Here is a 25890-nt window from a genome sequence, read left to right on the forward strand (position 1 = left end):
TAAGTGGAGATTTTCTGTTTAAATTTTTGCAATGGGCAGAGAGATTTTGAATTATCTAGGGGAGAATTTTCACCAGAAAAATCACATGGTATTAAGCACATTTATCAAAAACCCAATGTGAGCCAAACTATCTTTATATAATGGAAAGTGAACAAACAAGGTTACAAATGTACATTCAGAGATAGAAAGTTAGAATAAGACAAGTGGGATATTCCTGTTTTTTTGTGTTTTTATATTTCTACCCATCTCCTTTTCTATTTCTCCCTCTCCTGATGCTGACCTACTGTTGTGTTTATCCTGTTATATGTTCCAATTCATTTTTCTGTTTTTCTATGATATATGTTTGTTCCTTTCCATTACTAGATTTCCCTGTCCTATTGATTATCTTACCACTTAGTTTTACTGTACTGTACCAAGTACCAAGATGGTGGCGTGTGCAGAAGTGACGCTGAGTGTTATGCGCAGTATTATTATATATTTGGTGGTAAAGAGTGCAGTACAATACTCCAAAAGTGCTATATTCACTTCAGATAACCCTTTTGGATACCTGTAAAACATAATTCTATTAGAAAAACTATTGGTGAGTGAAAAATGTACTCTTAATTGTTTGTTGTGGTGCAGTGCTGAAAGTCTGGGGATGGCAGCCATAGATTGGACACATCAGAGGGACGGGAGCAGTGTTGTCAGGCTGCCTGTAGCTAATTGGCCACTGCTGTGCTTGACGCTTGCCCTAAGTGGGGACATGACCTGAGCCGCGGGTCCTCAACAGTGCACAATTTGCGGAAATAGCAGTAGAAGGAACCGATTATTTGTCCACTGTAATAATTACTTGCTAAATGGCCATAGAACCTGCGCGAAACTCTGAGTGTCTAATTTCAGAAAAATAAAGAACGTTTCCCGTACATGGTTATGCTGGCAGTGTGAAATGCCGCCGTTATCAGGCTCGTTCTTTACAGGATTTAGCCCATTGACTTGGTAAATAATTCTAAATGTAAATAAAAATCTAGCACTTTTTGCCTTCAATGCGTGCAGTATTATGCGACCTGGGTGGTTACAAAATATCCACGCATCGCTTGAAAGCCTTGACGCAACCATCGTATGTGTGAGTGAGACGTGGTTGTCGAGCAAAATGAATGACTCAGAAGTGTTTCCTGACTCACGGATATTGTTCCGTAAGGACTGATCCTACAGCTCTGCTGTGGGAGTTCTAATTGCAGCCAAGCCAGAATGTCATCCAGCTGGATTTCATCATCTGGAGACAATAGCCAAAGCACTGTGGGTGGAAGTGACATGCAACCAACACATATTCCTTATTGGATCAATTTATCACACCCCTAAGTCGTCCCCGGAAATGAACGATGGACTAATCCTCTCTCTCGAGCGTGTGCAACATGTACAACAAAATTACGATGCCATTTATATTGTCGGTGATTTCAACCTAGAAGTTACATGGTCCAGAAATGCTCCACCTGTTCCAAATAACCCCCTCACCAATAGATTCTTTTCCTTTTCCTATGATTTATTCCTTCATCAATTAATATTTGAAGCCATGTGTATTACACAAACAACATGTTCAACCCTTGATCTTTTCCTAAGTAACATATCACAGTCCGTCCAGTCCCTTAATATTAATCCTGGATTCTGTGAATATCAGGCAGTTCTTGCAACACTGACTGATATAAAACTATCCCCCAAACCTCCATACCAAAACAGCTTATAATTTTTTTCTGAACAAACTGCAACAATCTATCTACTTTACTATCAAGCCGCCTCCCTGTTCTCACCTCAGATTTCACCGGCAGGACAGATATAAACAAGATATGGCAAGACTGGAAGAAAATGTTCTTCCAATGCGTAGAAGAAACCACACCAATAGTAAATATAACCAGCAGATATAAATCCCCATGGATTACCAAGGAGATAGTATGAGAGATTCGAAGAAGGGACGCCTGTACCAGAAATGGAAAAGAAACCCAACCGATTGTGAGTAGGAGAAATACATGCTGGCTAGGAACAAGGCTAAACAATGTATCAGAGATTCCTATGATTCTTATATTCACAGTCCCGACACCAACTCCAAGAAACTCTGGGATTTTCACAGAAGTAAAGGTTGCAACCGAGCTCCATCTGTATTCAAACTCAACGGTACGGCAGTCTCCACACCACAAGCAATTGCAGATACCTTCAACAGGAAATTTAAAAATAACTTCTCCACCCCTACTGAGGAAGAGAACATTCTCTATTCAAGGGCAACATATACCCCTCTCTTCACTCTAACCAACCTGTATTTCTCAACAAATGAAGTCAAGGAAAGCCTTCTGAAAACAAGACTACATGCTGCTACTGGGCCAGACTGAGTGCCAGCAAGAATTCTCAAGAACTGTGCATCCGCCTCTCTTCAACTATTCCATGAATACTGGCTCTATGCCTGTGGAGTGGAAAGAAGCCAACGTAGTCCCGGTTTTCAAAGATGTAGACAAGGAAAATGTACATGATTACTGCCCTGTTTCGATAACATCAGGATTCTGTAATCATATGGAATGTCTAGTTGTTAAATGTATGTTGCATTTTCTCAAGGAGAGAAACCTGTTGAACTCAAACCAGCATGGCTTCATTCTGGGAAAATCCTGCACAACACTTTTAACAAAAGTCATTGATGACTGGCAGTTCTTTATGGAGCAGATGGATGGCTCTCAAATAGCCTGTGTGACTCTGGACTGGAGCAAAGCCTTTGATCAGGTGTCACATCAAAGACTTCTGTTAAAACTTAACAACTACAGCATTCAGGATAAACTGCTGGCCTGGTTGAGGTCATTTTTGGTGGGTCGAACGCAATGTGTTGTGTACAGAGGAACCAAATCAGACCAGACCACAATTACTTCTGGAGTAATTCAGGACAGTGTGATAGGGCCCCTCCTGTACACGATTTATGCTCTCGACTTACCGGATTGTGTAAATTCAACCATGGGGAAGTATGCCGATGACACAGTAATTTACAGAGCCATGAAAAACAATGATTATTTTGTACAATTCCAATTGGATCTGGATAGTATAGCTCTATGGTGTTAGGTAAATAAAATGTATATAAATATTAAGAAGTGTAAATATATAAGACTAAGCAGAGCTAGACAACCACTCCAGAACCAGCCTACTGTATGTGGAATCCAACTACTGACTTCTAACTCCATCAAACTGAATTGATTATTTTAATCGCGTTGGTTTAATCCTGTCCGTATTGACTGACAAGGCGGAAAAGTGTTATATAGAAATGCCATCAAACTGCTTGGTAAGCACATTACGGACAATATAAAATGGAATAAGCTCATGGAGGAAGTGAAGTGTAAGGCATACAGAGTGTTAGGTTTTGTCTGTACATGTCTCTTGGGAGGAAGAAGTAAAGACCTACGAACGACCTATATTTCCCTGGTGCGGCCCATACTGCTATATGGCCTTCCTTCCTGGCACCCAACGGCAACAGAAAATATGAAGAAACTAGAGGGTGTCCAGTAACAAGCAGAACATTTAATTAACAAACACACCCCTTTAAACACAGCCAGGTCATTGCCACCAGTGAACTCGTTATGTAAACAAATAGACGTAGCCTTCCTTAAGAAATCCCTGACAGACAACACACACCTCTCCCCTTTCCACCCTCTGCAGCTTAATTACCGCTCTGTTAAGAGAGGCCAAGGAGTTACTCTTGTCCCTCCCCTCACCAGAACAACCTCACATTTAAATGGATTTTACACAAGGTCTGCTCGTATCTGGAATCCTCTACCATCTGAGGTAAAACTGCTTCCTCTTCCTTACTTCCTCTGTGCAGTAAAGAAAATGTATATATAAACAGAAACCCATATGCGATGCATATAACTTGTGTAAATTAGAATTGCAAGGAAAAACGGTGCGAGTACAGTTGAATGTAGGCGAATGTGTATGCGTATGCGTGCGCGTGTGGGAGTGGTTGTGAACGAGTGTGTGTACAGGGGAATGAGTGAGAGTATATGACTGTGTCTTCTTACTCTAATATGTATAGCATAAATCTAATCCCCCATGGCGCGACAGCCCCGAAGGGCCATGGCCTACCAAGTGACCGCTGCTCAGCCCGAAGGCCTGCAGTGGTCAGTATAACAGATCCTCTCGGTCGTTGTTCTTGGCTTTCGAGACTGGGGCTGCCATCTCTCTGTCAGATACCTCCTCAATTGTAATCACGTAGGCTGAGTGGACCTCGAACCAGCCTTCAGATCTAGGTAAAATTCCCTGACATGGCTGGGAATCGAACCCGGGACCTCCGAGAAAGAGGCAGGCATGCTACCCCTACACTGCGGAGCCGGTAGCATAAATCTAAGATAATTATTATTCTAAGAGTGCAGCGTGTGGAGTGTAAATATGTAATTTTAAAATTGTCTACATATTTATGTAAATATTCAGTAGAGTTTATGTACACATACATGTGGGAGTGGAGGCACTTCCGTGTATGTGGGGCATGCCCTTTCTCCTCCATCTACCACCCCTAAATTGTACATATACAATTTAAGGAAAATAAATAAATAAATAAATAAATAAATAAATAAATAAATAAATAAATAAATAAATAAATAAATAAATAAATAAATAAATAAATAATAATAAATTATTAATTATTGTATTAATTATGTGGAAATGAAGAGTATGAACGGATATGTCATAAAGTCGTTAGTGTTAGTGTACTTATTATTATTATTATTATTATTATTATTATTATTATTATTATTATTATTATTATTATTATTATTATTATTATTATTATTATTATTATTATTATTATTATTATTATTTTCTTTTGAGATAAGACTTGCTCTCTAGTGTAAGAATAAAGTATATTTGATGGTCTATTTTATCATTTCTTCTAGCCACGGAGTCCTAGTGCCATGAGCAACCGATCAGGGGGATACCCTCCTCCCCAGCAGGAACCTGAGATACAAGTCATCAAGCTGAACAAGTCTAACAACGGCATGGGGCTCAGTATTGTGGCTGCCAAGGTCAGTCAGATTCACTTAAATATGTAACATCAGAGGCATACTGAACATATTTCAATCTATGCTTATTCCTTTTTCTCCTGCACCGTCATGGTGTTCGATTCCAGCTCTTCAAAGCCGAATGAATTCATGCTGGCTGTTGTACTGAACATTGAGTGCTTCATCACTCCATTGCACATTTTGTGTGTTGTAAAGTTAGAATGTGATAAATTGGAAGGCAACATAAAAATGATGCTTGAATTATGGAGTTGTACGTTTCATTATTGAATCCCTAGAAAGTAATTTTGGTTGCAGGTTTGTTGAATGTGGAAATGAAGACTATGAAGGGATATGTCATAAAGTCGTTGGTGTTTCTGGTGTTTGTATAAGGTTAAATTATATGTCATCATTAAGAGCACAGGCACAGCACAGTGTAGAACACGTGGTTTCCCGTGTACTAGTATCAAGTTAGCTGTGTGCCTAGCAGGCTTAGGCATATACATTTTGTATAAACATTCAAGTCATTAAAAATATAGTGGGACTTTGTGAATCCATTTAGAAATTTCAGAACTTCACAACATGATATGAGTATTGATGTTAGAAGCAGTCTTCTCAAAGTTAATATTTTTTGTCACCTTTTTCTGAGAGCAGAGCTGCATGAATATATGGCTGTTGCCTTGTAAAAACAGCCATTATAGACCACATTGCACATCCAATGCATATCAAAAGGTGATATGATGACAATGATGATCTGTAGGTGCAAATTTGGATATCTCTTGCCAATCTTCACTGATAAATTGTTCTATACTTCTTGCCTTTTGTGATATGTATTGAGAGATTATCCAAAAAAAATTAGTGTAGTTTCACCTTGTTCAGGATCATGAGTAGATTCTGGTAGCAATTGTTATTTCTGTGTATTAATGCAAATTTTCCAGTATGTATCTATTTGTGATCCTGGATTCAAAAGCCATTCTCACTGAAGTGATAACATTCACTTGCAGCAAGTGCGACCAAAACATTGTCCATTTTTCTGCCACTTGTTAAAAAGGAGAGCAGTGTGTTCTTCCAACAGTATAATATCCAGCAGCGGATTTAGTGGGTGGTCTGCAGGACTGCAGCCCACATCCGGTTCTTCACATGTAATTTACACAAAGCAACATTACATATTCAATAGTATTCAATAGGGAAATATTGCCAATCCATTCTGTGAGTTTCTGTAACACTTGATTTTCAACTCTGGAATACCGCAGTAATTGAATGCTTCTCTTCACTCACATGATAATGTCGTATGATTCCACTTCCCTCTCTTGGGACTGCCAGGACATGGCTCTGTTATCTGTCCATAAGGATTAGAATCCGCTTCCCCTTCCCTATAAGGCGCCCACCAATCCTGCTCTTGCGGTCTGCATGCATTGCAGACCAGTGTCTCTTATTTATTGTCCACCGATCGCGATAGTAGAAGTTCTAACAACAACATGAGTATTGTTAACTCAGTGCAGTTTTTAAAAATTATCAAACTTAACAGTTTAACCCTAAATGAAAAGTGTGATATTAAAGCTCGAGGAAGACCTACCCCAGAATTGAAAATCTCCCAGACTGGTAAGAGCCATGACAAAGAGTACACAAGAATTTTCAATCCAGTTGTATATAGTAAACATGAATGGTTGTATGGGTGCGAAGTTCAAAATGCACTTTTTTGTTTCCCGTGCCTTATTTTTGGAAATGCCAGTGAAAGAGCAAACAGTGCGTGGGTTGATGCAGGAGTTCGTGATCTGAAGAGACTTAGTGATAAAATAAAGAAACATGAAAAATCAGAAGATTGTGTGAACAGTGTGCTAGACTTAGCTCTTCTAGGTTCCGTAGATGTGGGCCAGGGTTTAAGTAAGACCTCTGAGGAATCTGTACAGCGTCATAACAATGAAGAAAGCAAAAATCAGCAACTACTATCCAGAATAATAAACTGTATTAAGTTCTGTGGGTCAAACTAACTGGCGTTGAGAGGACGTGACGAGAGGCCAGACTCCGAGAATCCTGGTATATTTCTGAACTTAATTAAATACATGAGTGAACTAGACTCTGATTTTAAGTCACATCTAGAGAGTGCTTTGTGTTTCAAAGGAACATCGAAAATGATCCAGGAAGAATTGTTGTAGTGCATGCTGGAGGTATGCGGAGAGGCTATTTTGGAAGAGGTATCCGATGTTTCAAGTGATCGTCAACCAACGACAGTAATTATTGTTATGAACATTGGTGCCATACACTTTGTACCCTTTCTCTCCAAACTGCTTCCATGTAAATATATATATAAACTTTATAATTTCCTAAGATTTTCTAATAGAGTAGCGTCAATGATTCTTCAGACCACCACTGCTGGACACTGCTAAAATACACTCTGGTGATGCCATCAAATTTTTCGTCCTTCAAATCAGATTTTCCTGAGAAAGAGCTAAATGACAGTGCACAACTTTTTCCTACTTTTGACAAAGAAAAACTACAAACTGAACTATCCGTTTTATACTCCAGAGAAGAATTCAGATCACTGTCTGGTGCTATCCAGCTGCTTCAGTTCATCATCTAGAACAATCTTCAGTCATCACTTTCAGAAGTAGTGAAACTTCTTTGCATTGCAGCAACTCTGCCAACTACCACGAGTGAACCAGAAAGGTGATTCTCAGCCATGAAGAGGATAAAAATGTACCTCCGCAGCATTATGGGTGAAGAAAGACTCACAGCTCTGGCAACGCTGTCAATGGAAACTTTGTATTGAACAATATTGAACACCTCTGTGAATGTAACCATGAGCATTTTCAGAACTTGTATCTCAATAAGATTGTGTTTATAACTGAATTTGATTAATGATGTAGGCTACAGTAAAATCTCGATAGCTGCAGTCGCTTAAGTGCGGCCAGTATCCAGTATTCGGGAGATCATGGGTTCGAACCCCACTGTCGGCAGCCCTGAAAATGGTTTTCCGTGGCTTCCCATTTTCACACAAGGCAAATGCTGGGGCTGTACTTTAATTAAGGCCACGGCCGCTTCCTTCCCAGTCCTAGCCCTTTCCTGTCCCATCGTCACCATAAGACCTATCTGTGTCGGTGTGACATGAAGCCAATAGCAAAAAAAAAATCTCAGTAAAACGCCCTTCAAGGAATCACACTTTAACTGTGTATGAGCTGGGCCTGTGTATTAAGCTGAACTCTATCAAATGTACAGTATAACAGATACAGAACATGTTCAATTTTTTAATGAATATTATAAGTGCTACATGTAGACTTATTGTGTACCAGGATACTATAATTTGTTTTTCAACTGTAGATTTATCATTGACATAGCCCTACTATGCTTAATTCTTATGGGAAAAGACTCTGTAATCTGTCTCGTGCATAATCTTGAATATTTGAGTCCCACTGTCAGCAGCCCTGAAGATAGTTTTTCATGGTTTCCCATTCTCTCACCAGGGAAATGCTGGGGCTCTACCTTAAAGCCATGGCCGCTACCTTCCCAATCCTAGCCCTTTTCCATTCTTACGCTGCTGAAAATCTTTGATGTGTTAGTTCGATGTTAAACCACTAACAAAAGAAATTAAATACTGTAGTAACATTTTCCATGCAATTTTGCCATGAATTTACACTCCTTGATGTATCATCAGAAGCACTTATAAACTGTTGCATCACTCACATCGGTGCAAGGGCATCTTGCTGTGTGGTAACCGGTTCAACTGCTTCATCCATCCCCATTTTCCTCACTTGTGGCACTAGCATGATTGTCTGTGATTTCATCTAATTTAAGAATTTCTGAAGTGAGTTTTCATCACACAGACACTTCAATACAGTAAGAACAACATGAAACTGACAGGCAAATATTTCCAGAACTAGGGAATAGAGAAAAGGAGTAACAATACAGCAGTGTTGTTTTGTACAAGTGTATATGCTTAAAGAGCACAGGTAATGGGACATAAGTTTTAAAAACCAGCAAGTAAAGGGAGCTAAAATAAGTAATGAAAATTTAGCTTTTCTTCCAAGCATTGCTTGACAATATTCCACAAGTGAAGCATAATAGGCAGGATTTGACTGCAATTTAGCCTACAGGGTAATCATTAAAGGCTTTAATATTTGAAATATGCAGGGAAATGTGAAACAAAACATGCATTATGTGGGCGTGTATTATCGGGGTTTCCCTGTACATGGCTATAATTTCTGTATGTATCATAGATTAAGGTCACCTATGGTGTTCTGTTACTTAGTCGTATTTTCTATTAGTTCAGTGTTATGTACATAAATACATAATACATACAGTAAATACATCATCATTTAGACCGTTATGCCTTTCAGAGTTCAGTCTGTAAACCTCTGTGAATTTACTAAATGTCGCCACAATCCTCGATTTGCAACTAGTGCTGTGGCCTCATTTAGCTCTATATCTCTTATCTTTAAATCATTAGAAACTGAGTAACCATCATCGGCTTGGTCTCCCTCTACTTCTCTTACCCTCCATAACAGAGTCCATTATTCTCCTAGGTAACCTATCCTCCTGCATTCGCCTCACACAATCCCACTACCGAAGCCTGTTTATGTGTACAGCTTCATCCATCGATTTCATTCCTAGCTTAGCCTTTATCTCCTCATTCCGAGTACCCTCCTGCCACTGTTCCCACGTATTTGTACCAGCAATCATTCTCGCTACTTTCATGTCTATTACTTCTAACTTATAAATAAGATATCCTGAGTCTACCCAGCTTTCGCTCCCCTAAAGCAAAGTTGGTCTGGAAACAGACCGATGTAAAGATAGTTTCGTCTGGGAGCTGACTTCCTTCTTACAGAATACTGTTGATCGCAACTGCAAGCTCACTGCATTAGCTTTACTGCACCTTGATTCAATCTCACTTACTATATTACCATCCTGGGAGAACACAATCCTAAATATTTGAGAGTATCTACCTGTTCCTGCTTTGTTTCACCAATCTGATATTCAATTCTCTTGGATTTCTTACCTACTGACATCAATTTCGTCTTCGAAAGGCTAATTCTCATACCATACTCATTGCATCTATTTTGAAGTTCCAAGATATTAGACTGCAGGCTTTCGGCACAATCTGCCATTAGGACCAAGTCGTCAGCATAGGCCAGACTACTTACTACATTTCCACCTAACTGAATCCCTCCCGGCAACTTTATACCTTTCAACAGATAATTCATGTAAACTACCGAACAACAAAGGTGAAAGATTACAGCCTTGTCTAACCCCTGTAAGTACCCTGAACCAGGAAGTCATACTACTATCAATTCTCACTGCAGCCCAATTGTCAACACAAATGCCTTTGATTGATTTTAATAATCTACCCTTAATCCCATAGTCTCCTAGTATAGCGAACATCTTTTCCCTCGGTACCCTGTCATATGCTTTCCCTTAGATCTACGAAACATAAACATAACTGTCTATTCCTCTCATAGCATTTTTCAGTTACCTGACTCATATTGAAAATCTGATCCTGATAACCCCTCTGTGATCTGAAACCACACTGGTTTTCATCCAACTTCATCTCAACGACTGATCTCATCCTCCCTTCGAATATGCCAATGAATACTCTGCCTGGTATACTAATCAATGATATACCTCGATAGTTGTTGGAATCGTTCCTGTTCCCTTACTTATAGATAGGTGCAGTAACTGGTTTTGTCCAGTCTGAAGGTATCTTACCAACACTCCATGTTAATTTTATTTCTCTATGAAGCCATGTTATCCCTGCCTTCCCACTATACTTCACCATTTCAGGTCTAATTTCATCTATTCCTGCTGCTTTATGACAATGGAGTTTATTTATCACCTTTTCCACTTCCTCAATAATTTCACCAGCATCATTCTCCTCCCCCCCCCCGATGAGCACAGTTGTTTGCGACACCACCAAGAATATTTCCTTTTACGTTCAGAAGATTTTCAAAATATTCCCTTCACCTGTCCAGTGATTCCCTGGGATCTATTATGAGTTCACCTGAATTACCCAAAACACTGTTCATTTCCTTTTTCTCTCCCTTCCTTAGATTCTTTATTACTGTCCAGAAAGGTTTACCTGCTGCTTGACCTAGCCTTTTCAGGTTTTGCTCTGTTTCTTTCAGCTACATACAATTCGCTGTCTACCTCAGCCCTTGTTTGGAGTCATTTCTGATATGCCTTCTTTTTACATTTACAAGCTGCTCTCACTTCATAATTTCACCAAGATGTTTGCTTTTTCCCATCTTTACACACAGTTGTTCCTAGGCATTCCCTTGCTGTTTCCACTACAGCATCCCTTATGCCACCCCTTCTCTTTCTATATCCTGTACCTGCTTACTATCCACTGTTTGGAACTTCTCACTTATCATATCCATGTACTTCTGTCTATCTTCCTCGTCCTGGAGATTTTGTACCCTTATTTGTTTGCAGACGGATTTCACTTTCTCTATCCTAGGCCTAGAGATACTTAGTTCACTGCAGATCAGATAGTGGTCTGTATCATCAAAAAATCCCCGGAAAACTCATACATTCCTAACAAATTTCCTGAATTTGAAGTCTGTTATGATAATCTATTATGAATCTGGTACCTCTCCCCTTCCATGTGTAGCAGTGAATAGCCTTATGCTTGAAGAATGTATTCATAACTGCTAAACCCATACTAGCACAGAAGTCCAGCAAACGCTTCCCATTCCTGTTTGCTTCCATATCTTCCCTACATTTACCAACCACCCTTTTTGTATCCTTCACTTCTATTTCCAACTCTTGCATTGAAATCGCTGATTAGCACTATCCTATCCTTGCTGTTAACCCTGATTACAATGTCACTCAATGCTTCATAAAACTTGTCAACTTCATCCTCATCTGCACACTCACATGATGAATACATGGAGACAATTCTCGTTCTAATTCCTCCACCTGCCAAATCTACCATTCACTCATTTTCGTGCCTAACAGAAACTGTGTTGCGTGCAATAGTATTCCTGATGAACAGCCCTACTTCACACTCTCCCCTTTCCTTTTTACCACCCATCAAGTACATTTTATAATCTCCTATCTTTTCCTCTTTATCTCCCTTTACCCGAATAGCATTTACTCCTAGCACATCCAGATGCATCCTCCTTGCTGACTCAACCAGTTCTACTTTCTTTCTTTCACCATCACCATCATCATCATTTCCCATTATCCAGCTGTAGCCGGGTAGGGGCAAATATGGTTCCTCTCCACTTTCTTCGGTCTTTCCACCTCTCCTCCTCCAATACTGTGTCCCAGTCCATGTTTCTTTCTCTTTCTTCCATAAGCCCCATTAATAGTGATAGCTCCCCATCGAATTCCATTTTGTTCGCTAAGTTGTTTCCAAGGAGTCACTCGCCTATCAAATGGGAGTGGGACTCTGTTACTTCCATAGGTCCAAGACTTGCTTAAAATGTTTAGAGCTCGGTAAATTCGTGAAGCAGGATGCTACCCTACTTATACATAGTCCAAGTGAGGATCTCTCCTCTAACGGATTATGGACCACCGGTGAATTGTATAGTCCTAGCCGCCTGAGCACAAGGAGGGCCACGACTCAGAATATGTCCGAGATGCCCACTCCGATTCCATAGCAACTGGTATCCAACTGGAACCCACTTACTAGGCCAGTTAGCCATTCCCCATGGTTCACGAACTAGGATGTGACTACAGTAACCCACACCGTGAACCATAGCTATTACAAGTTATTTTTAAATCTATAGCTATTTTATGGTGTAGCATAATTTTTGGAGCCATTTTTAATGCTGTGACATGTAATATAGCCCTGTGGTAAATGTTAACTTTTTACATGAAACATGAATTATAGAAATGAGGAAAACTCGGCTTATTGTTAAGATATACATTTGAACTGAGTGTGCTGAGCTGGATACTTTGTGTTACACATCGAATCTCAAATTAGTCTAGTTACAGTATATTCATTGTATATGTAGTTTTAATATTACATTTAAAGTACATATTTGACTATAATTTTTTTTTTACATTAAATATTAATGATATATGAACCCTATAGGAAGGTGCATGTTAGTTGTATAACTAGTGTTACTTAACCCGACAAGTGCCAAGGGTTGATATTTTTTACAGTCTTAAGATTGCTCTGTAATGCTAGTGTTGAAATATTCAATGCTTAAATACCTCCTTAGCCTTGTGTCCTGATACAGGAGCAGGGATGAGGTGAGATGAAATTATACGGCATACTTTTGAGGCTGGATGCCCTTCCTGATGCCAATGTCAGTTGAGGAGCTAATGAAGATGGAATGGTTGTTGGTGAATGAAATTACAGTAGGTAAGGAGGTGGAAGGAATTGGCTGTCCTGGCATTTTCCTGGAAGTGTAAATGGGAATCATAGAAAACCATTTTCATGACAGCCAATAATCGTAAATAAGACAGATTGTGACATTAACCCTCTGTCACACGCGCCGCGGAGTGAGAGTCCGTACTTCATTATTTGTTGGTACCATAGGCCGAAAATGCAAGGCAGAACAGGGTCCCTTCTTGTAGCTTCCTTCTGCAACAATGCAAAGGCGTGAGAATGCCTGAGTTATCGCTGAGCTGTCGATTACAGAAGTTTATATTGTCAACTGCAGATTTGCGGAGTGTGAGTCCGCAGGCGTGTATTGGTGAGTTGTTAATCTTACTCACTCTTTAGGTAAGTCATCTATTCTTCCGTTACTATTTATTATATTATTATGTCATTTTATTACCTACAAGTGTAGTAGTGGAGGCATTTTGATATATTTTCTACTTATGATTATTTACAGTGGAATAAACACGATATGAATGAATAATGATTTTGCGTCCTCTTTCCAAGGAGGTGGTGCGATTTATTCCGAGAGTTATGGATCACATCGAACATTGGTTCGACGACGATGAAGTTGGTGCAAGTGATGATAGTGATCATAATTCTTAGAGCGAACAGTCCACGTGTGAAGATGACGTGACTGAAAGTGAACACCATAAAATGTATGTTGGAATGGACGAGACCCAGTGGAATCATTGACCTGTAATGAACCGTAATGGAAGGATCAGGAAACCTGAACATAATATTATAAAACACTTCCCTGGAGTAGTAAGAATTGCCAAGAATGCTAAGACGCCAGTTGAAGCTCTGCAATTATTCTTTACAGACGAAATGTTACAAGAAATCGTAACATGCACAAATCGCTATATATACCCTTGTGTCATACAAGTCAAGAAAAGACAAAGTTGTATTGGTTCTGTCTACTTTCCATGAAGACCATTCTGTTGATGACGATTCAGATGGATCAAAACCCTCAATGATTACCTTCTATAATGACACGAAGTCGGGCATTCATAAGATGGACGAAATGAAATGCCTTACTCTGTGGCAAGAACATCACGACGTCGTGACTTCTTCCGCACGATATACATCAGTTAATAGAATGTAACTATTACAGTTTTATTCCAAGAAGTAAATTAATAAGAAATTATTGTTAATTTACAATTAGTTTTGCTAAGTCCTGTGATTTGCAGTTGATAACTTCTAATTTATCCGAAAGGACTGAAATGTTCTTGTAAATGTAGATTATATGTAAATTTATCAATGTAAATAAAATCAAAGTTAAGTGATTACGATGTAAGACAGATAGACAAAGAGAAATAAGAAATAAGAAATTCTTGGAAGAAGAATTGAGATGAAAGGAATGGAAGCTTACAAACAATCGCGGCTGTCAGTCCGCGTGCGTGTACTGGTGTTACAACAGAGCGTGTGTTTAACGGAGGGTTAAATACATTTTTATAACACATTACAAGAAGTATAATGGAATGTTTGTATGAAAGTTTCATAAAACGCTAGATTTTGGCTTCATATCAAATTAATAAATAAGGATGAACAATTTTCTATCTTAATTCTGGAATTTAGACATTCCCAATCATCAAAATTTCAATGGGATGGGTTTGCCCGCATCGCATGACACAGTTTTGTGATGTGTCATAGTTGGGTGAAAGCGAAGCATGGCTCTATATATACATATTTCACTTTCTTCTTATTTATTTCCATATTTGAAATTTTCTTCATTTTCCACTGAAGGCTGCTCGTGTACCCCCCTAAAAGTCTCAGGCGTACCCCTAGGGGTAGGTGTACCACAGTTTGAGAACCACCTTTATAGACACAGTGAAAAAACGTTGATGTTGTAATACAAGGATTATCTTGTTCGATATATTTATTTTACTTTCAATGTATTTGCAAAACTGCCCCTGCAGTCTAATGGTTGCGAGCCTGCCTCTTATGCGGAGGTTCCATATTTTTGATTCCGGCTAGGTCATGGACTTTCTTCCTGTATCTGAGGGTTGGTTCAAGGTCCACTCAGCCTACATGAGAACAGTTACGGAACTATCTTGTGACAAAATAGCGATCTCTGTCTAGAAATCTAAGAATAACTAAGGCCGAGAAGAGGATACAACATGCTGGCCACACATCATATCAGCAGGCCATTGGGCTAAGGAGTGGTCCCTTGATAGTCAAAGGCCCATCAGGGCTGTAGTGCCATGGGGTTTGTCTTTATGTCTTTCCAAGAAGTTGTAATTGTCACACAATATCAGTTATATCTGTCTTGCAATGCTGAATAACTCAGGCGATGGAGTGCTGACCTTCTAAGCTCAAGATGGCAGGTTCGATCCTGGCTCAGTCCAGTCTTATTTGAAGGTGCTCATAAGCGTCAGCCTTGTGCCGGTAAAAGATCTCCTGCGGGACAAAATTCTGGCACTGCGGCATCTCCGAAAACGGTAAAAGTAGTTAGCGGGACGTAAAATAAATAGCATTATTATTAAAAATATTTAAACTCTTTTAAAGCTTTTTCAATAGTGAAACCACGAGCGTTTCGCCCCAGTGTAGCAGTGGGCTCGTCAGTTTGATTCCTACACCTTTCCAAGACGCTGGCGGCTAGTGCACCGTTGAGACACCACTACAAGCCTCTTATGTAGGACAATTAAGTGATGGTGTACTAGGGGAAGCATCTGCATCCGCTTTAACATTATTATTATTATTATTATTATTATTATTATTATTATTATTATTATTATTATTATTATTTTCCAACTGAAGCAAGTTAGAAACCAGAACGGTCTCTCACAAAGATATGATACAGAAGGGCGAAATGGTGGCTTGATCACAGCCTCGGCTGCTATTCTTTTGAATGTGTGTTATGTTTATTCTTGGCAAATATCGTCTCTCAACTCGTGGGACTCCTCAACCAAGATCAAGGCTTAATACCATGACACACACTTCCTCAGGTACGATTGTAATACCGATTATCAGACTGTTCCCTCTCATACAACTACATTAACTTTATGGGCAGAGCCTAAATAGTACACTTTTGGCAGCCTGCAGCGCAAGTTGATGGGACGTTTCGTGGAGTGAAGTGCCTTAGCTTCTGGCTCTTGGAAAGTGTCCTCGCCTACTAATAGCATTATGTGAATTATACCTCTATTTGTCACGTTGAAGTACTTTAAAGGCCTGGGCGAGGTTAGCATTGTATCTTCCCGATCAGTTGTGTGCAGTTAAATTCTCAGCTCTGTCGGAGTTTGACTGAATTGAAAGCATAGAACGCCAGCCACCGGTATTCGTGGTTACCGGTACAGCATACAGGGGAACCCCTAGAGCTATACACTTCTGTTAATTGATATCAGAAAGCATCTTTATTTTATAGTCCGTTTGGCCTGTCTAACCGACGATTTTCTCGAGGAAAGCCGAAATTAGAATAGCTGTAAAATTAAACAGTAGCGTGTTTTTCTGTAGGGTACAGCTTTGTTCGCGGGTTATAAGAGAAATTGTAATGACGTTTAATATTTCCATTTTTCTTCTCTTGTTTACGATCGGAAAAATTCAAACATATAAATGAAAAACTTGTGCAATGAGATTCCTGCTTCATCAATGTCTTGTACAGGGAAGTTCTACATTCAACAAATCTCTCTTTAAGATTTGATCATTTTCAGTATACTGGAAGACGAAATAGGCTTCCTCAAAGAATAAATAAATAAAATAAAATAAATAAATAAATAAATAAATAAATAAATAAATAAATAATGTGATTGGTTCAAAGGGTTGAGGCGCTGGCCTTCTGACCCCAACTTGCCAAGTTCGATCCTGGCTCAGTCCGGCGGTATAATGAAGATGCTCAAATACGTCAGCCTCGTGTCAGTAGATTTACTGACTCGTAAAAGAACTCCTGCAGGACAACATTCCGAAATCTCGGCGTTAAATCAATCAATCAATTAATCAATCAAGCCATCCATCCACCCATGACCTTTGACCCCTGCTTCGGATATCCCCCACCTTCAACCTTCGCTTACCTTGCTTTCCAGCGTGGTTCAAGCAGCAGAATGCCGTGACGAAGCCCGAGCAGTGCCGAAGATGACCGAAAGGTATTTTAAAGCTCTATGTACTTGCCGGTGTTGCTGTTTGACAGTACTCTGTTTTGCTTTGAAGGTTGTGGTCATGCTTTTCGTTTCTGGTGTGGTGTTCTCAAATGAAGGGCGTGCGATGTTTATCGTGTTTTGACGTGCAGCTATCCATGTGACAGGACTGACAGGCAGTGTGTTACATCCTCGCGTGGCCTGACCAATTATCAAGAATACTTCTCCAGACCGCTTTGTTTTTCTTACTTCTTTGACGACCAGGATAATTATTGTCGGTAACTTTTATTTCATTCGTTTTTATGCTTCTCTACCGTTATTGGTGAATGGCGTGATAATTGTAACTCTTAAGTCCAGAAGAAATACCGTACACATATTTCGAAATTACACCTATAGTGTAGCCGGAGCAGTATTACAACTCATGAATACCACTCTTATAAATTAACATGTATTATACCAACAAAACTGATACTAAACATAACGAACGGACTGTGCTGGATCCCCGAAGAGCAGGTATACTAGTGTTACCAAATTACAATGGGTTCCATGAACAGCGAAAGAAGCCCTTCATACGCGAACCTTTTTCCAATCTACACTCAAATAACGTGCCAAATGGTATGCCACGAATGAAATCAAGTGAAAATGTATTTAGTGACGTTAATCATCAAAACGCTAAGATTGCTCAGCAGTGCTATGAAAATCGAAAATCACGTGTCGGTGAACACGTGGGGACGCAGAGAAAACCTCCTTTGTTGATGGTGAAGCCTATTCAGCGTCATGAAATGAACGGAAGCGTGGAATCGACAAAAAATGCTCCCAAGGTAACAAATAACATTAATATACATGCTGTTAATTCGGTCCCCGTAAGAGGGGATTGGACACACCATTCTCTAAAGGATATTTCACGATTTGAGACATTGTCAAGAAACTGTGTCTTACATTTGAATCTTCCTATCATGAAAATTGTTCGACCAGTCGCAGTTTTCTTTGTACCATTGCAGATAATTGAAATAGTATATAAAATGCGTTTCTCGCTTTATTTCTGAAAACTGTTAGGTGTATCATCCTATCTTTTATCTGGAAGCCTGCTTGTCCAAATTTTAATCCTGGACTGAGGACTTGATCGGAATTCACTCAGCCTCCTGAGACCGGCGGAATTGAGTAGTTGTCTGATGTGAAAGGCACTGGAGGTGGTCATGAAAGCCAAGTAATACGGCTGAGGGTGTCGTTACGTTGACCCTTTGGCACTGCAATATCTGCAGGCCATCTGGCTGGGCAGCAGTCTCCTTGGATGACCTGTATGTGTTACGGTTTTATGTATTATTTTATTAGCTATTTTTTTCTGTATTGGAACAAATAAAAGTACGTTTTAACCAATCGTTTTCGTAATATGAAGGTTCAAATATAGTGTACATCTGGTTTTATAAAGCCCTCTCAAAAACGATTGCTGAAACCAGACAATTTTCTCTCAGGGAAATAACATCTCCAGTCACCTCTTAAAAATCGGAACTTTTTTTTTTACCCTCTCTGTATAAATATCCCTTAGTTACGAGGTTGATGTATATTTTTTCTTTGTAGTCGTTAGTTTTTTCCTAGTGATCTTAACGTCGCACTAACACTAACAAGTCGTTAAGATTTGTCATTAGTTTAGAAATTGGGCTTACTGTTATTTACTTGGGGTAGCGTATTCTCCTTTCGAGAGAGTTACGTCGCACCGACACAGGTAGGTCTCATGGCGATGATGGGACAGGAAAGGCCTAGGAATGGGAAGAAAGCGGCCGTGGCCTGGCGTAAACATGGTAAACCACGGAAAACCATTTTGAGGGCTGCCGAGAGTGGGATTCGAACCCACTATCTCCCAGATGTGAGCTCACAGCTGCGCGCTCCTAACCGCACAGCCAACTCGCCCGGTTTTTGAGAGAGTGATATTGTTTCTAATGTGTCAACTTCCCCGCCCGTCTGGAATAATTTTAAGAAAACTATGGCAGAAACTCTCTGATAACCATTATCATTACCAGGAATCAAACCATATGTCTCGACAAACAGTAGTTTCCTTCTCTAATGCTATAATCAAAATTGACTTCCGACTCGTTGGCTGAATGGTCAGCGTACTGGCCTTCGATTCGGAGGGTCCCGGGCTCGATTCCCGGCCTTCATTGGTTAATTCCAATGGTTCGGGGGCTAGGTGTTTGTGCTGTCCCCAACATACCTGCAACTTACACACCACAATAACACGCAGTTACCTACACGTGGCAGATGCCGCCCACCCTCATCGGAGGGTGTGTCTTACAAGGGCTACACCTGGCTAGAAATAGCCGCATGAAATTAATTATTATCAAATTTGACGAGTGCCATTAGATTCAAACCTAGCAGTGGGCGTGCGGTTAGGGTCGCGCAGCTGTGAGCTTGCATTCGGGAGATGGTGGGTTCGAACCCCGCTGTCAGCAGCCTTGAAGATGGCTTTCCGTATTTTCCCATTTTCACACCTGGATAATGCTGGGCCTGTACCTTAGTTAAGGCCAAGGCCGCTTCCTTCGCACTCCTAGTCCGTTCCTATACCATCGTCGCCATAAGACCCATCTCTGTCGGTGCGACGTAAAGCCAATCGCAATAGATTCAAATCAGACAATTTAGGATAGTTGTCGGTGTTGACTGTCGACTGTATGAGTAGATCCTGTTTTACAGCCTCTGTTACTGTGGTATGAAGCTATTTAGGGATGGGATAGAAAAGTGAGTAGCCGTAATGAGAGCGAAAGTTCATATCCCGTTTACCAGAATGCAAAAGGTATGCCTGTAGATATGGAGGGAAGGATCACTGAAAACGTTTTCGAGGATTGCCGAGTATATTTAAAATATTGTGTCAGTATAGGCTACTGTCATTTTTAGATATTTCGATTTTTGTATTGTATGTATGTATGTATGTATGTATGCCAGTTTTATTCTGGGCCCTTGTGGTCATCTGGAATGTTGTCCTTTCAGCCAAGGAACCGGACTAAGGTCCAAAAATAATGTCAAGAAATAATCAATTTGGTACGTTTTAGAGCATGTTTGTGAATGAGCTCTGTTCATGTGGTACTCCGTTCTAATACTTAGTATTATGTACTCGTTTAAATAATAATAATAATAATAATAATAATAATAATAATAATAATAATAATAATAATTGTGTAGTAATTAGAATCATTTATTTCACCACCAAGCACGCTCCTGGTAGGCGGTGGAAAGTTAGACTGTGTAATGTCTGAATGACAACCGACATTTCACTTTCTTCTGCGGAAGGCATTTTTTAAGATGGAAAATCTCTTGAATACCCTGGATCTCCGGGCTGAGTGGCTCAGACGGTAGAACACGGGCTTACTGAGCGCAGGGTGGTGGGACTCAGTGTAGTGGTATTTGAAGCTGCACCAATACGATAGCCTCATGTTGGTAGATTTAGGGGCACGTAAAGGAACTCTTGTGGGACAAAATTCTGGCACACCAGCGTTCCTCTGGTACATCACCGTTTTCGAAAATCGCATAAGTTGTTAATGGGACAAAAACTACTAAAGTAAACCGCTAACCCTCACTGTTGAAAATATTCCTTTCCTCTAAAGCAGCTCTAAACTGCCGTAGTGAGAAAGAAGAACGTTATAAGTGTAGAGCCTAGTGTATGTGAGTACACCCTTGTTACTCATAATTCTACGGGTAGTAATGCATTGCTCACAGGGCATTCCTTCGTTATTCTGTGTCGCACTGCATGATTTACCCGTCAGGTTCGAAAGAATCGGAGTCACCCACTCCCCATACTTCTCGGTAGAAGCTTTCTGTTTGCATTTAACGAGTTGTTCAATTGTGTGCAGCAAAAAATGAGAGTATTTTTTTCATTATACCATCAATTAAAAACAATGTAGGGAGATATCATGAATTACTGTTTGATGCAATTCTCTCTCTACGACGATGGTCACGCAGAAAAAAATGCTGCTGGAATAAACAAACGCTGATATTAATTCTATGAAGTATCAATATTACTTACAGGACATATAGAATAACATTTGTTTATTTTTCGTTTATTGACTTATTTTCGGAGAAATGTGTTCGTTTAAGAAGGATATCTTACCTTTTCTGTACTGGCGTATTCAAAACTTGATATCACTGCTCCGCTGTCAATAACTGCGGAAGAAAGCGAAAACGAAATGTAATTTGCCTCTATCGTAGCGGTTTGTTCTTTTCCACGGCACGGTTAATGGTTCATAGCATGTTGTATTTTAAGGTGATCACACTGTATTAAAAAACAGGATTAGTTGATACAGTGGGCCTCGAACCTGAAACATCTCTGTTTTCCATATGAGTACGATGCCATTTCGCCTGAAGGACGACTTCTGGAGTGCTTCACCATTCAGTACTGTATATTATGTTCTGTCACTCAGGGAAGATGACCGAACTCGTAGAGTATGTAGGTAACATGCTTATCTTACTACGGACACGATGGAAATAAACGTCGTTTACATTTGCAATTATTGGTACTGGGGAGGCGAAGGTATCTGAAGACTCGAAGTAAAGTCATCATCATCATCATCATCCTTCTGTACTATTGCAGGTCTAGTGCACTATGTATTTCTTACATTGTTCGACTCCCATGTACTTTTCTTTTTGTGTTCTCATTAACTTCCTTCTTTCAGGTCGTCTTTGAATAGTGTCCTCATCCGTCCCCTTTTCTTCCCTCCCTCAGACAGTTTCTTCTGATCGCTGTTCTTATTAGACTTCCCTATTTCAACTAGAACCTTGTTAATAACCATATCACTCCGTTTAAGTATCCTTTGTACCTACATATCGACGTCTTCCAGTCTCTGTATTTCACTTTATTTGGTGGTCTAGGCCTCCGATCCGTACAACACTCTTTAGATGTAATATCCTTTAATTTTCTCGAAGTGAATGTGGGAGGAAAATTTAGAGGTGAAAAACATGTGGTGTCATAGTAAGCGCAACAATAAAAGTATGTATTAAGAATCTCTGTCGGCACCGTGGCGTAGGGGTAGCGTGCATGCCTCTCACCCGGAGGCCCCGGGTTCGATTCCCGGCCAGGTCAGGGATTTTTACCTGGACCTGAGGGCTGGTTCGAGGTCCACTCAGCCTACGTGATTAGAATTGAGGAGCTATCTGACGGTGAGATAGCGGCCCCGGTCTAGAAAGCCAAGAATAACGACCGAGAGGATTCGTCGTGCTGACAACACGACACCTCGTAATCTGCAGGCCTTCAGGCTGAGCAGCGGTCGCTTGGTAGGCCAAGGCCCTTCAAGGGCTGTAGTGCCATGGGGTTTGGTTTGGTTTTATTAAGAATCTCTAATGATATTGTTGTGTGTTTACTTCAGGGTATTAGCGTTATTGTTTTCCCATTTGGGATATTATTAGAAGTGAAGATTCGTAATTTTCTGGTTTGTTGCTGTGACAGATTACAGCGTCCATGGAATTCTGTAGATAAGAGCATAACACTGGACAGTTATTTAACACTTCACTTTCATTTTGAATCAGTTGTGGAGTATATTGGCATAAAGTCTACCCAAATTTGAATGCGTTACCTGCCCAGACAAGGGGTTAGCGATGCAGGCGACTCCTGTGTTTGAGTTTATTTACATGTACCAAAAAACTAAACCAAACCAAACCCCATGGTGCAACAGCCCCGCAGGGCCTTGGCGTACCAAGCGACAGCTGCTCAGTCCAAAAGCCTGCAGATTTTGATGTGTCCTGTGGTCAGCACGACGAATTCTCTCGGCCGTTATTCTTGAGACCACGGTCACCATCTCACTGTCAGATTGTTTTGTAATTGTAATCACGTAGGCTGAGTAGTCAGTCCTCAGGTCCAGGTAAAAGTTCCTGACCTGGCCGGGAATCGAACCCGGGGCCTCCGGGTAAGAGGCAGGCACTCTACCCCTGCACCGCGAGGCCGATATTACATGTACCACAGTGCAAAAAGACCGGCTTCTTGTATTTTGATTTGTCTCAACTAATATTTGGCTGTTTATTGATGTTTTTCTGTTTCTTTGTATTCAGTAATCCTATGGTAATTTGCTTTGCACATGAATAAGTAATGTCGGGAAAAGGAAGTTGCGGTCAGGTGAAAGGAAACTGAAACCACCTGCCACTACAAGCTGCCATTTAATTTTATTTTGTCCACGCTTTGCCGCACAAATGCCAACGAACGGTGAGCGCATTTCAAACGTAATGAAATAGGGTTCGATCCGTATATTTTGGCTACGTGCAACGTCCGCGCCTCCCTGGCCAAATAGTTCTTTTTGAAGCGACAGTTTTTAGTGACGGTTGTCTTTTTTTAACAGTAATGGATGCCTCGCAGTTAACATTACGGATAAGTCCCTACAGGATTTCTAGATTTAGCCTATGTCAGGTAAGTCCCCTGTTTTCCTCATTAAGGCTGTCATCCCCCTTCACAATTTACCTTATGCATGTGAAAATTGTTAGGCAGAACCATTCAGTATTCCAGCGAAGCACGAATTTATGTTAATCATTCTCGTGGGTGTTACATAGTAATTAATAATTTTCCATGTCTGCGCGGTTTGGGTCAAGTAGCTGTCTGCTTGAATTCCGGAAATAGTGGATTTGAAACCCCACTGTCGGCAGCCCTGAAGATGGTTTTCAGTGGTTTCCGGTTGTCACACCGGCAAATGCTGGGTATGTACCTTAAATAAGGCCTCGGCCACTTCCTTCCCACTCCTATCCCTTTCCTACCCCATCGTCGCCATAAGACCTATCTGTGTCGGTGTGACGTAAAGCAGATTGTAAATAATAATAATAATAATAATAATAATAATAATAATAATAATAATAATAATAATAATAATAATAATAATACACCTCACAGTTCTTAACTTTACCAACAAATAGGTTTATGGTTGGACTGATTTTTGGTATGAATAATTACTATGTACCATTCACATAACAAATTTTGCTTCGATGAAACATTTGTTGGGATCCTGTTATATGCACTCTTTTTGTCGTAATTTCGTGTGTGTTTTAAGCGAGAGTACTGCTCACTAGCTACGAAGGGTCCTATTTAACTTTGCAGACTAGAGAGTTTCATTAACAATTTTGGGAATGGATATTGTACTGTAAGTCCGACGTCTTCTTTTATATTTTTTCATCTTCTCAGAGGATATTGTCGGTATAATCAAGGTAGTTCGACTCCCCAAAAAAGTAATGTTAGTATTCTATGATCAAATTTCAATCGAGTGTATAAGTTACGATCCACCATAGGAGTAGAAGAGTGCAACAGCAGAAAATCCGAAATTCGAATGCTAACCGTGGCAGGAGCTGTGTAAAGATGACTTTTCTCTTCATACCAAGTTCAAAAGGATGCTACGATGGTTCGTTACATCATGTCCAGGGGCCTCTCTCCCCAAACACGTTCCAAATTATTTCAATTACAGCTTATATCGAAGATCCCAAAAATAAGTTAGGTTGACAGGCAGTCAGTGGACAACCAAGTCCTCGGGGTTCATTTCCATTGATTTGAATAATCAACAACTCCTTATAGCATCTAGACGTACGGATGTGTTATTATGGTTCTAGGTTACAGTTCTGGGGAATGTCGCTAACAAATATGGGGATGCAGATTATATTGCACAGTATTTCATTAAGGAGAACAATTTCCTTAGTGTAGTTCGATTCGCCAAAAAATCTAGTGAGAGATAAAAGTATTTTTCCATTTCAAGGTCTAGAAGATTTTTTTTTTTTTCGGAGGAGTAATGTATTGTGTTTTTCTACCAACCGCCTCCATATTATAAAGTATTGCAGCATCCTTTTCCTTCGGGCTGATTATATCGTAGTTTTGTCCCTCAAAATACAATCACTGTTATTTGCTTATTATCCCTACAAGTGCACAAAGGTTCCATTTGTATATTTAGGAACCATTGTAGACTGATTTCACCCACAATGTTCAATCAAAAATCAATCAATCAGTCAATCAATCAATCAATCAATCACTACTGATCTGCATTTAGGGCAGTTGTCCAGGTGGCAGATTCCCTATCTTTTGTTTTCCTAGCCTTTTCTTACATGATTGCAAACAAACTGGAAATTAATTGAACATCTCCATTGGTAAGTTATTCCAATCCCTAACTCCCCTTCCTATAAATGAATATTTGCCCCAATTTGTCCCCTTGAATTCCAACTTTATCTTCATATTGTGATCTTTCCAACTTTCAAAAAGACACCATTCAAACTTATTCGTCTACTGATGTCATTCGACGCCATCTCTCCACTGACAGCTCGGAACATACCACTTACTGTTTGCAAGAAATCAGCTTCATTTGCCGTATCACATCCTGTTTACAATGAATCAATTGAAGTAAGATGTCTGAATATTAATATGCTATTTTATATAGTAAATAACTGCACGTTTTAGGTATCCCTTGTCATTGTGGCAACCTGTAGAGTGCTGTGGGAAGATTTTCAAATTAACAATTATCAGTTTTTCACAGATCCAAAAATAAGTAAGGGGTGCCGAAGCTATCGA

General features: G+C 40.0%; 1 protein-coding gene across 1 annotated transcript in view; it reads left to right on the forward strand.

Moving 5' to 3' along the window:
- The window catches only part of cno (adherens junction formation factor afadin), a 1322290-nt gene that overhangs the window by 1080235 nt on the left and 216165 nt on the right, over positions 1–25890 (forward strand). Inside the window, exon 17 of the mRNA XM_067134851.2 lies at positions 4890–5018. Within this exon, the coding sequence (XP_066990952.2) occupies positions 4890–5018 (129 nt within the window). The remainder of the gene's footprint in view (positions 1–4889; positions 5019–25890) is intronic.

This window comes from Anabrus simplex, chromosome 1 (genome assembly GCF_040414725.1).
Source record: "Anabrus simplex isolate iqAnaSimp1 chromosome 1, ASM4041472v1, whole genome shotgun sequence".
In the NCBI taxonomy this organism is placed as follows: Eukaryota; Metazoa; Arthropoda; class Insecta; order Orthoptera; family Tettigoniidae; genus Anabrus; species Anabrus simplex.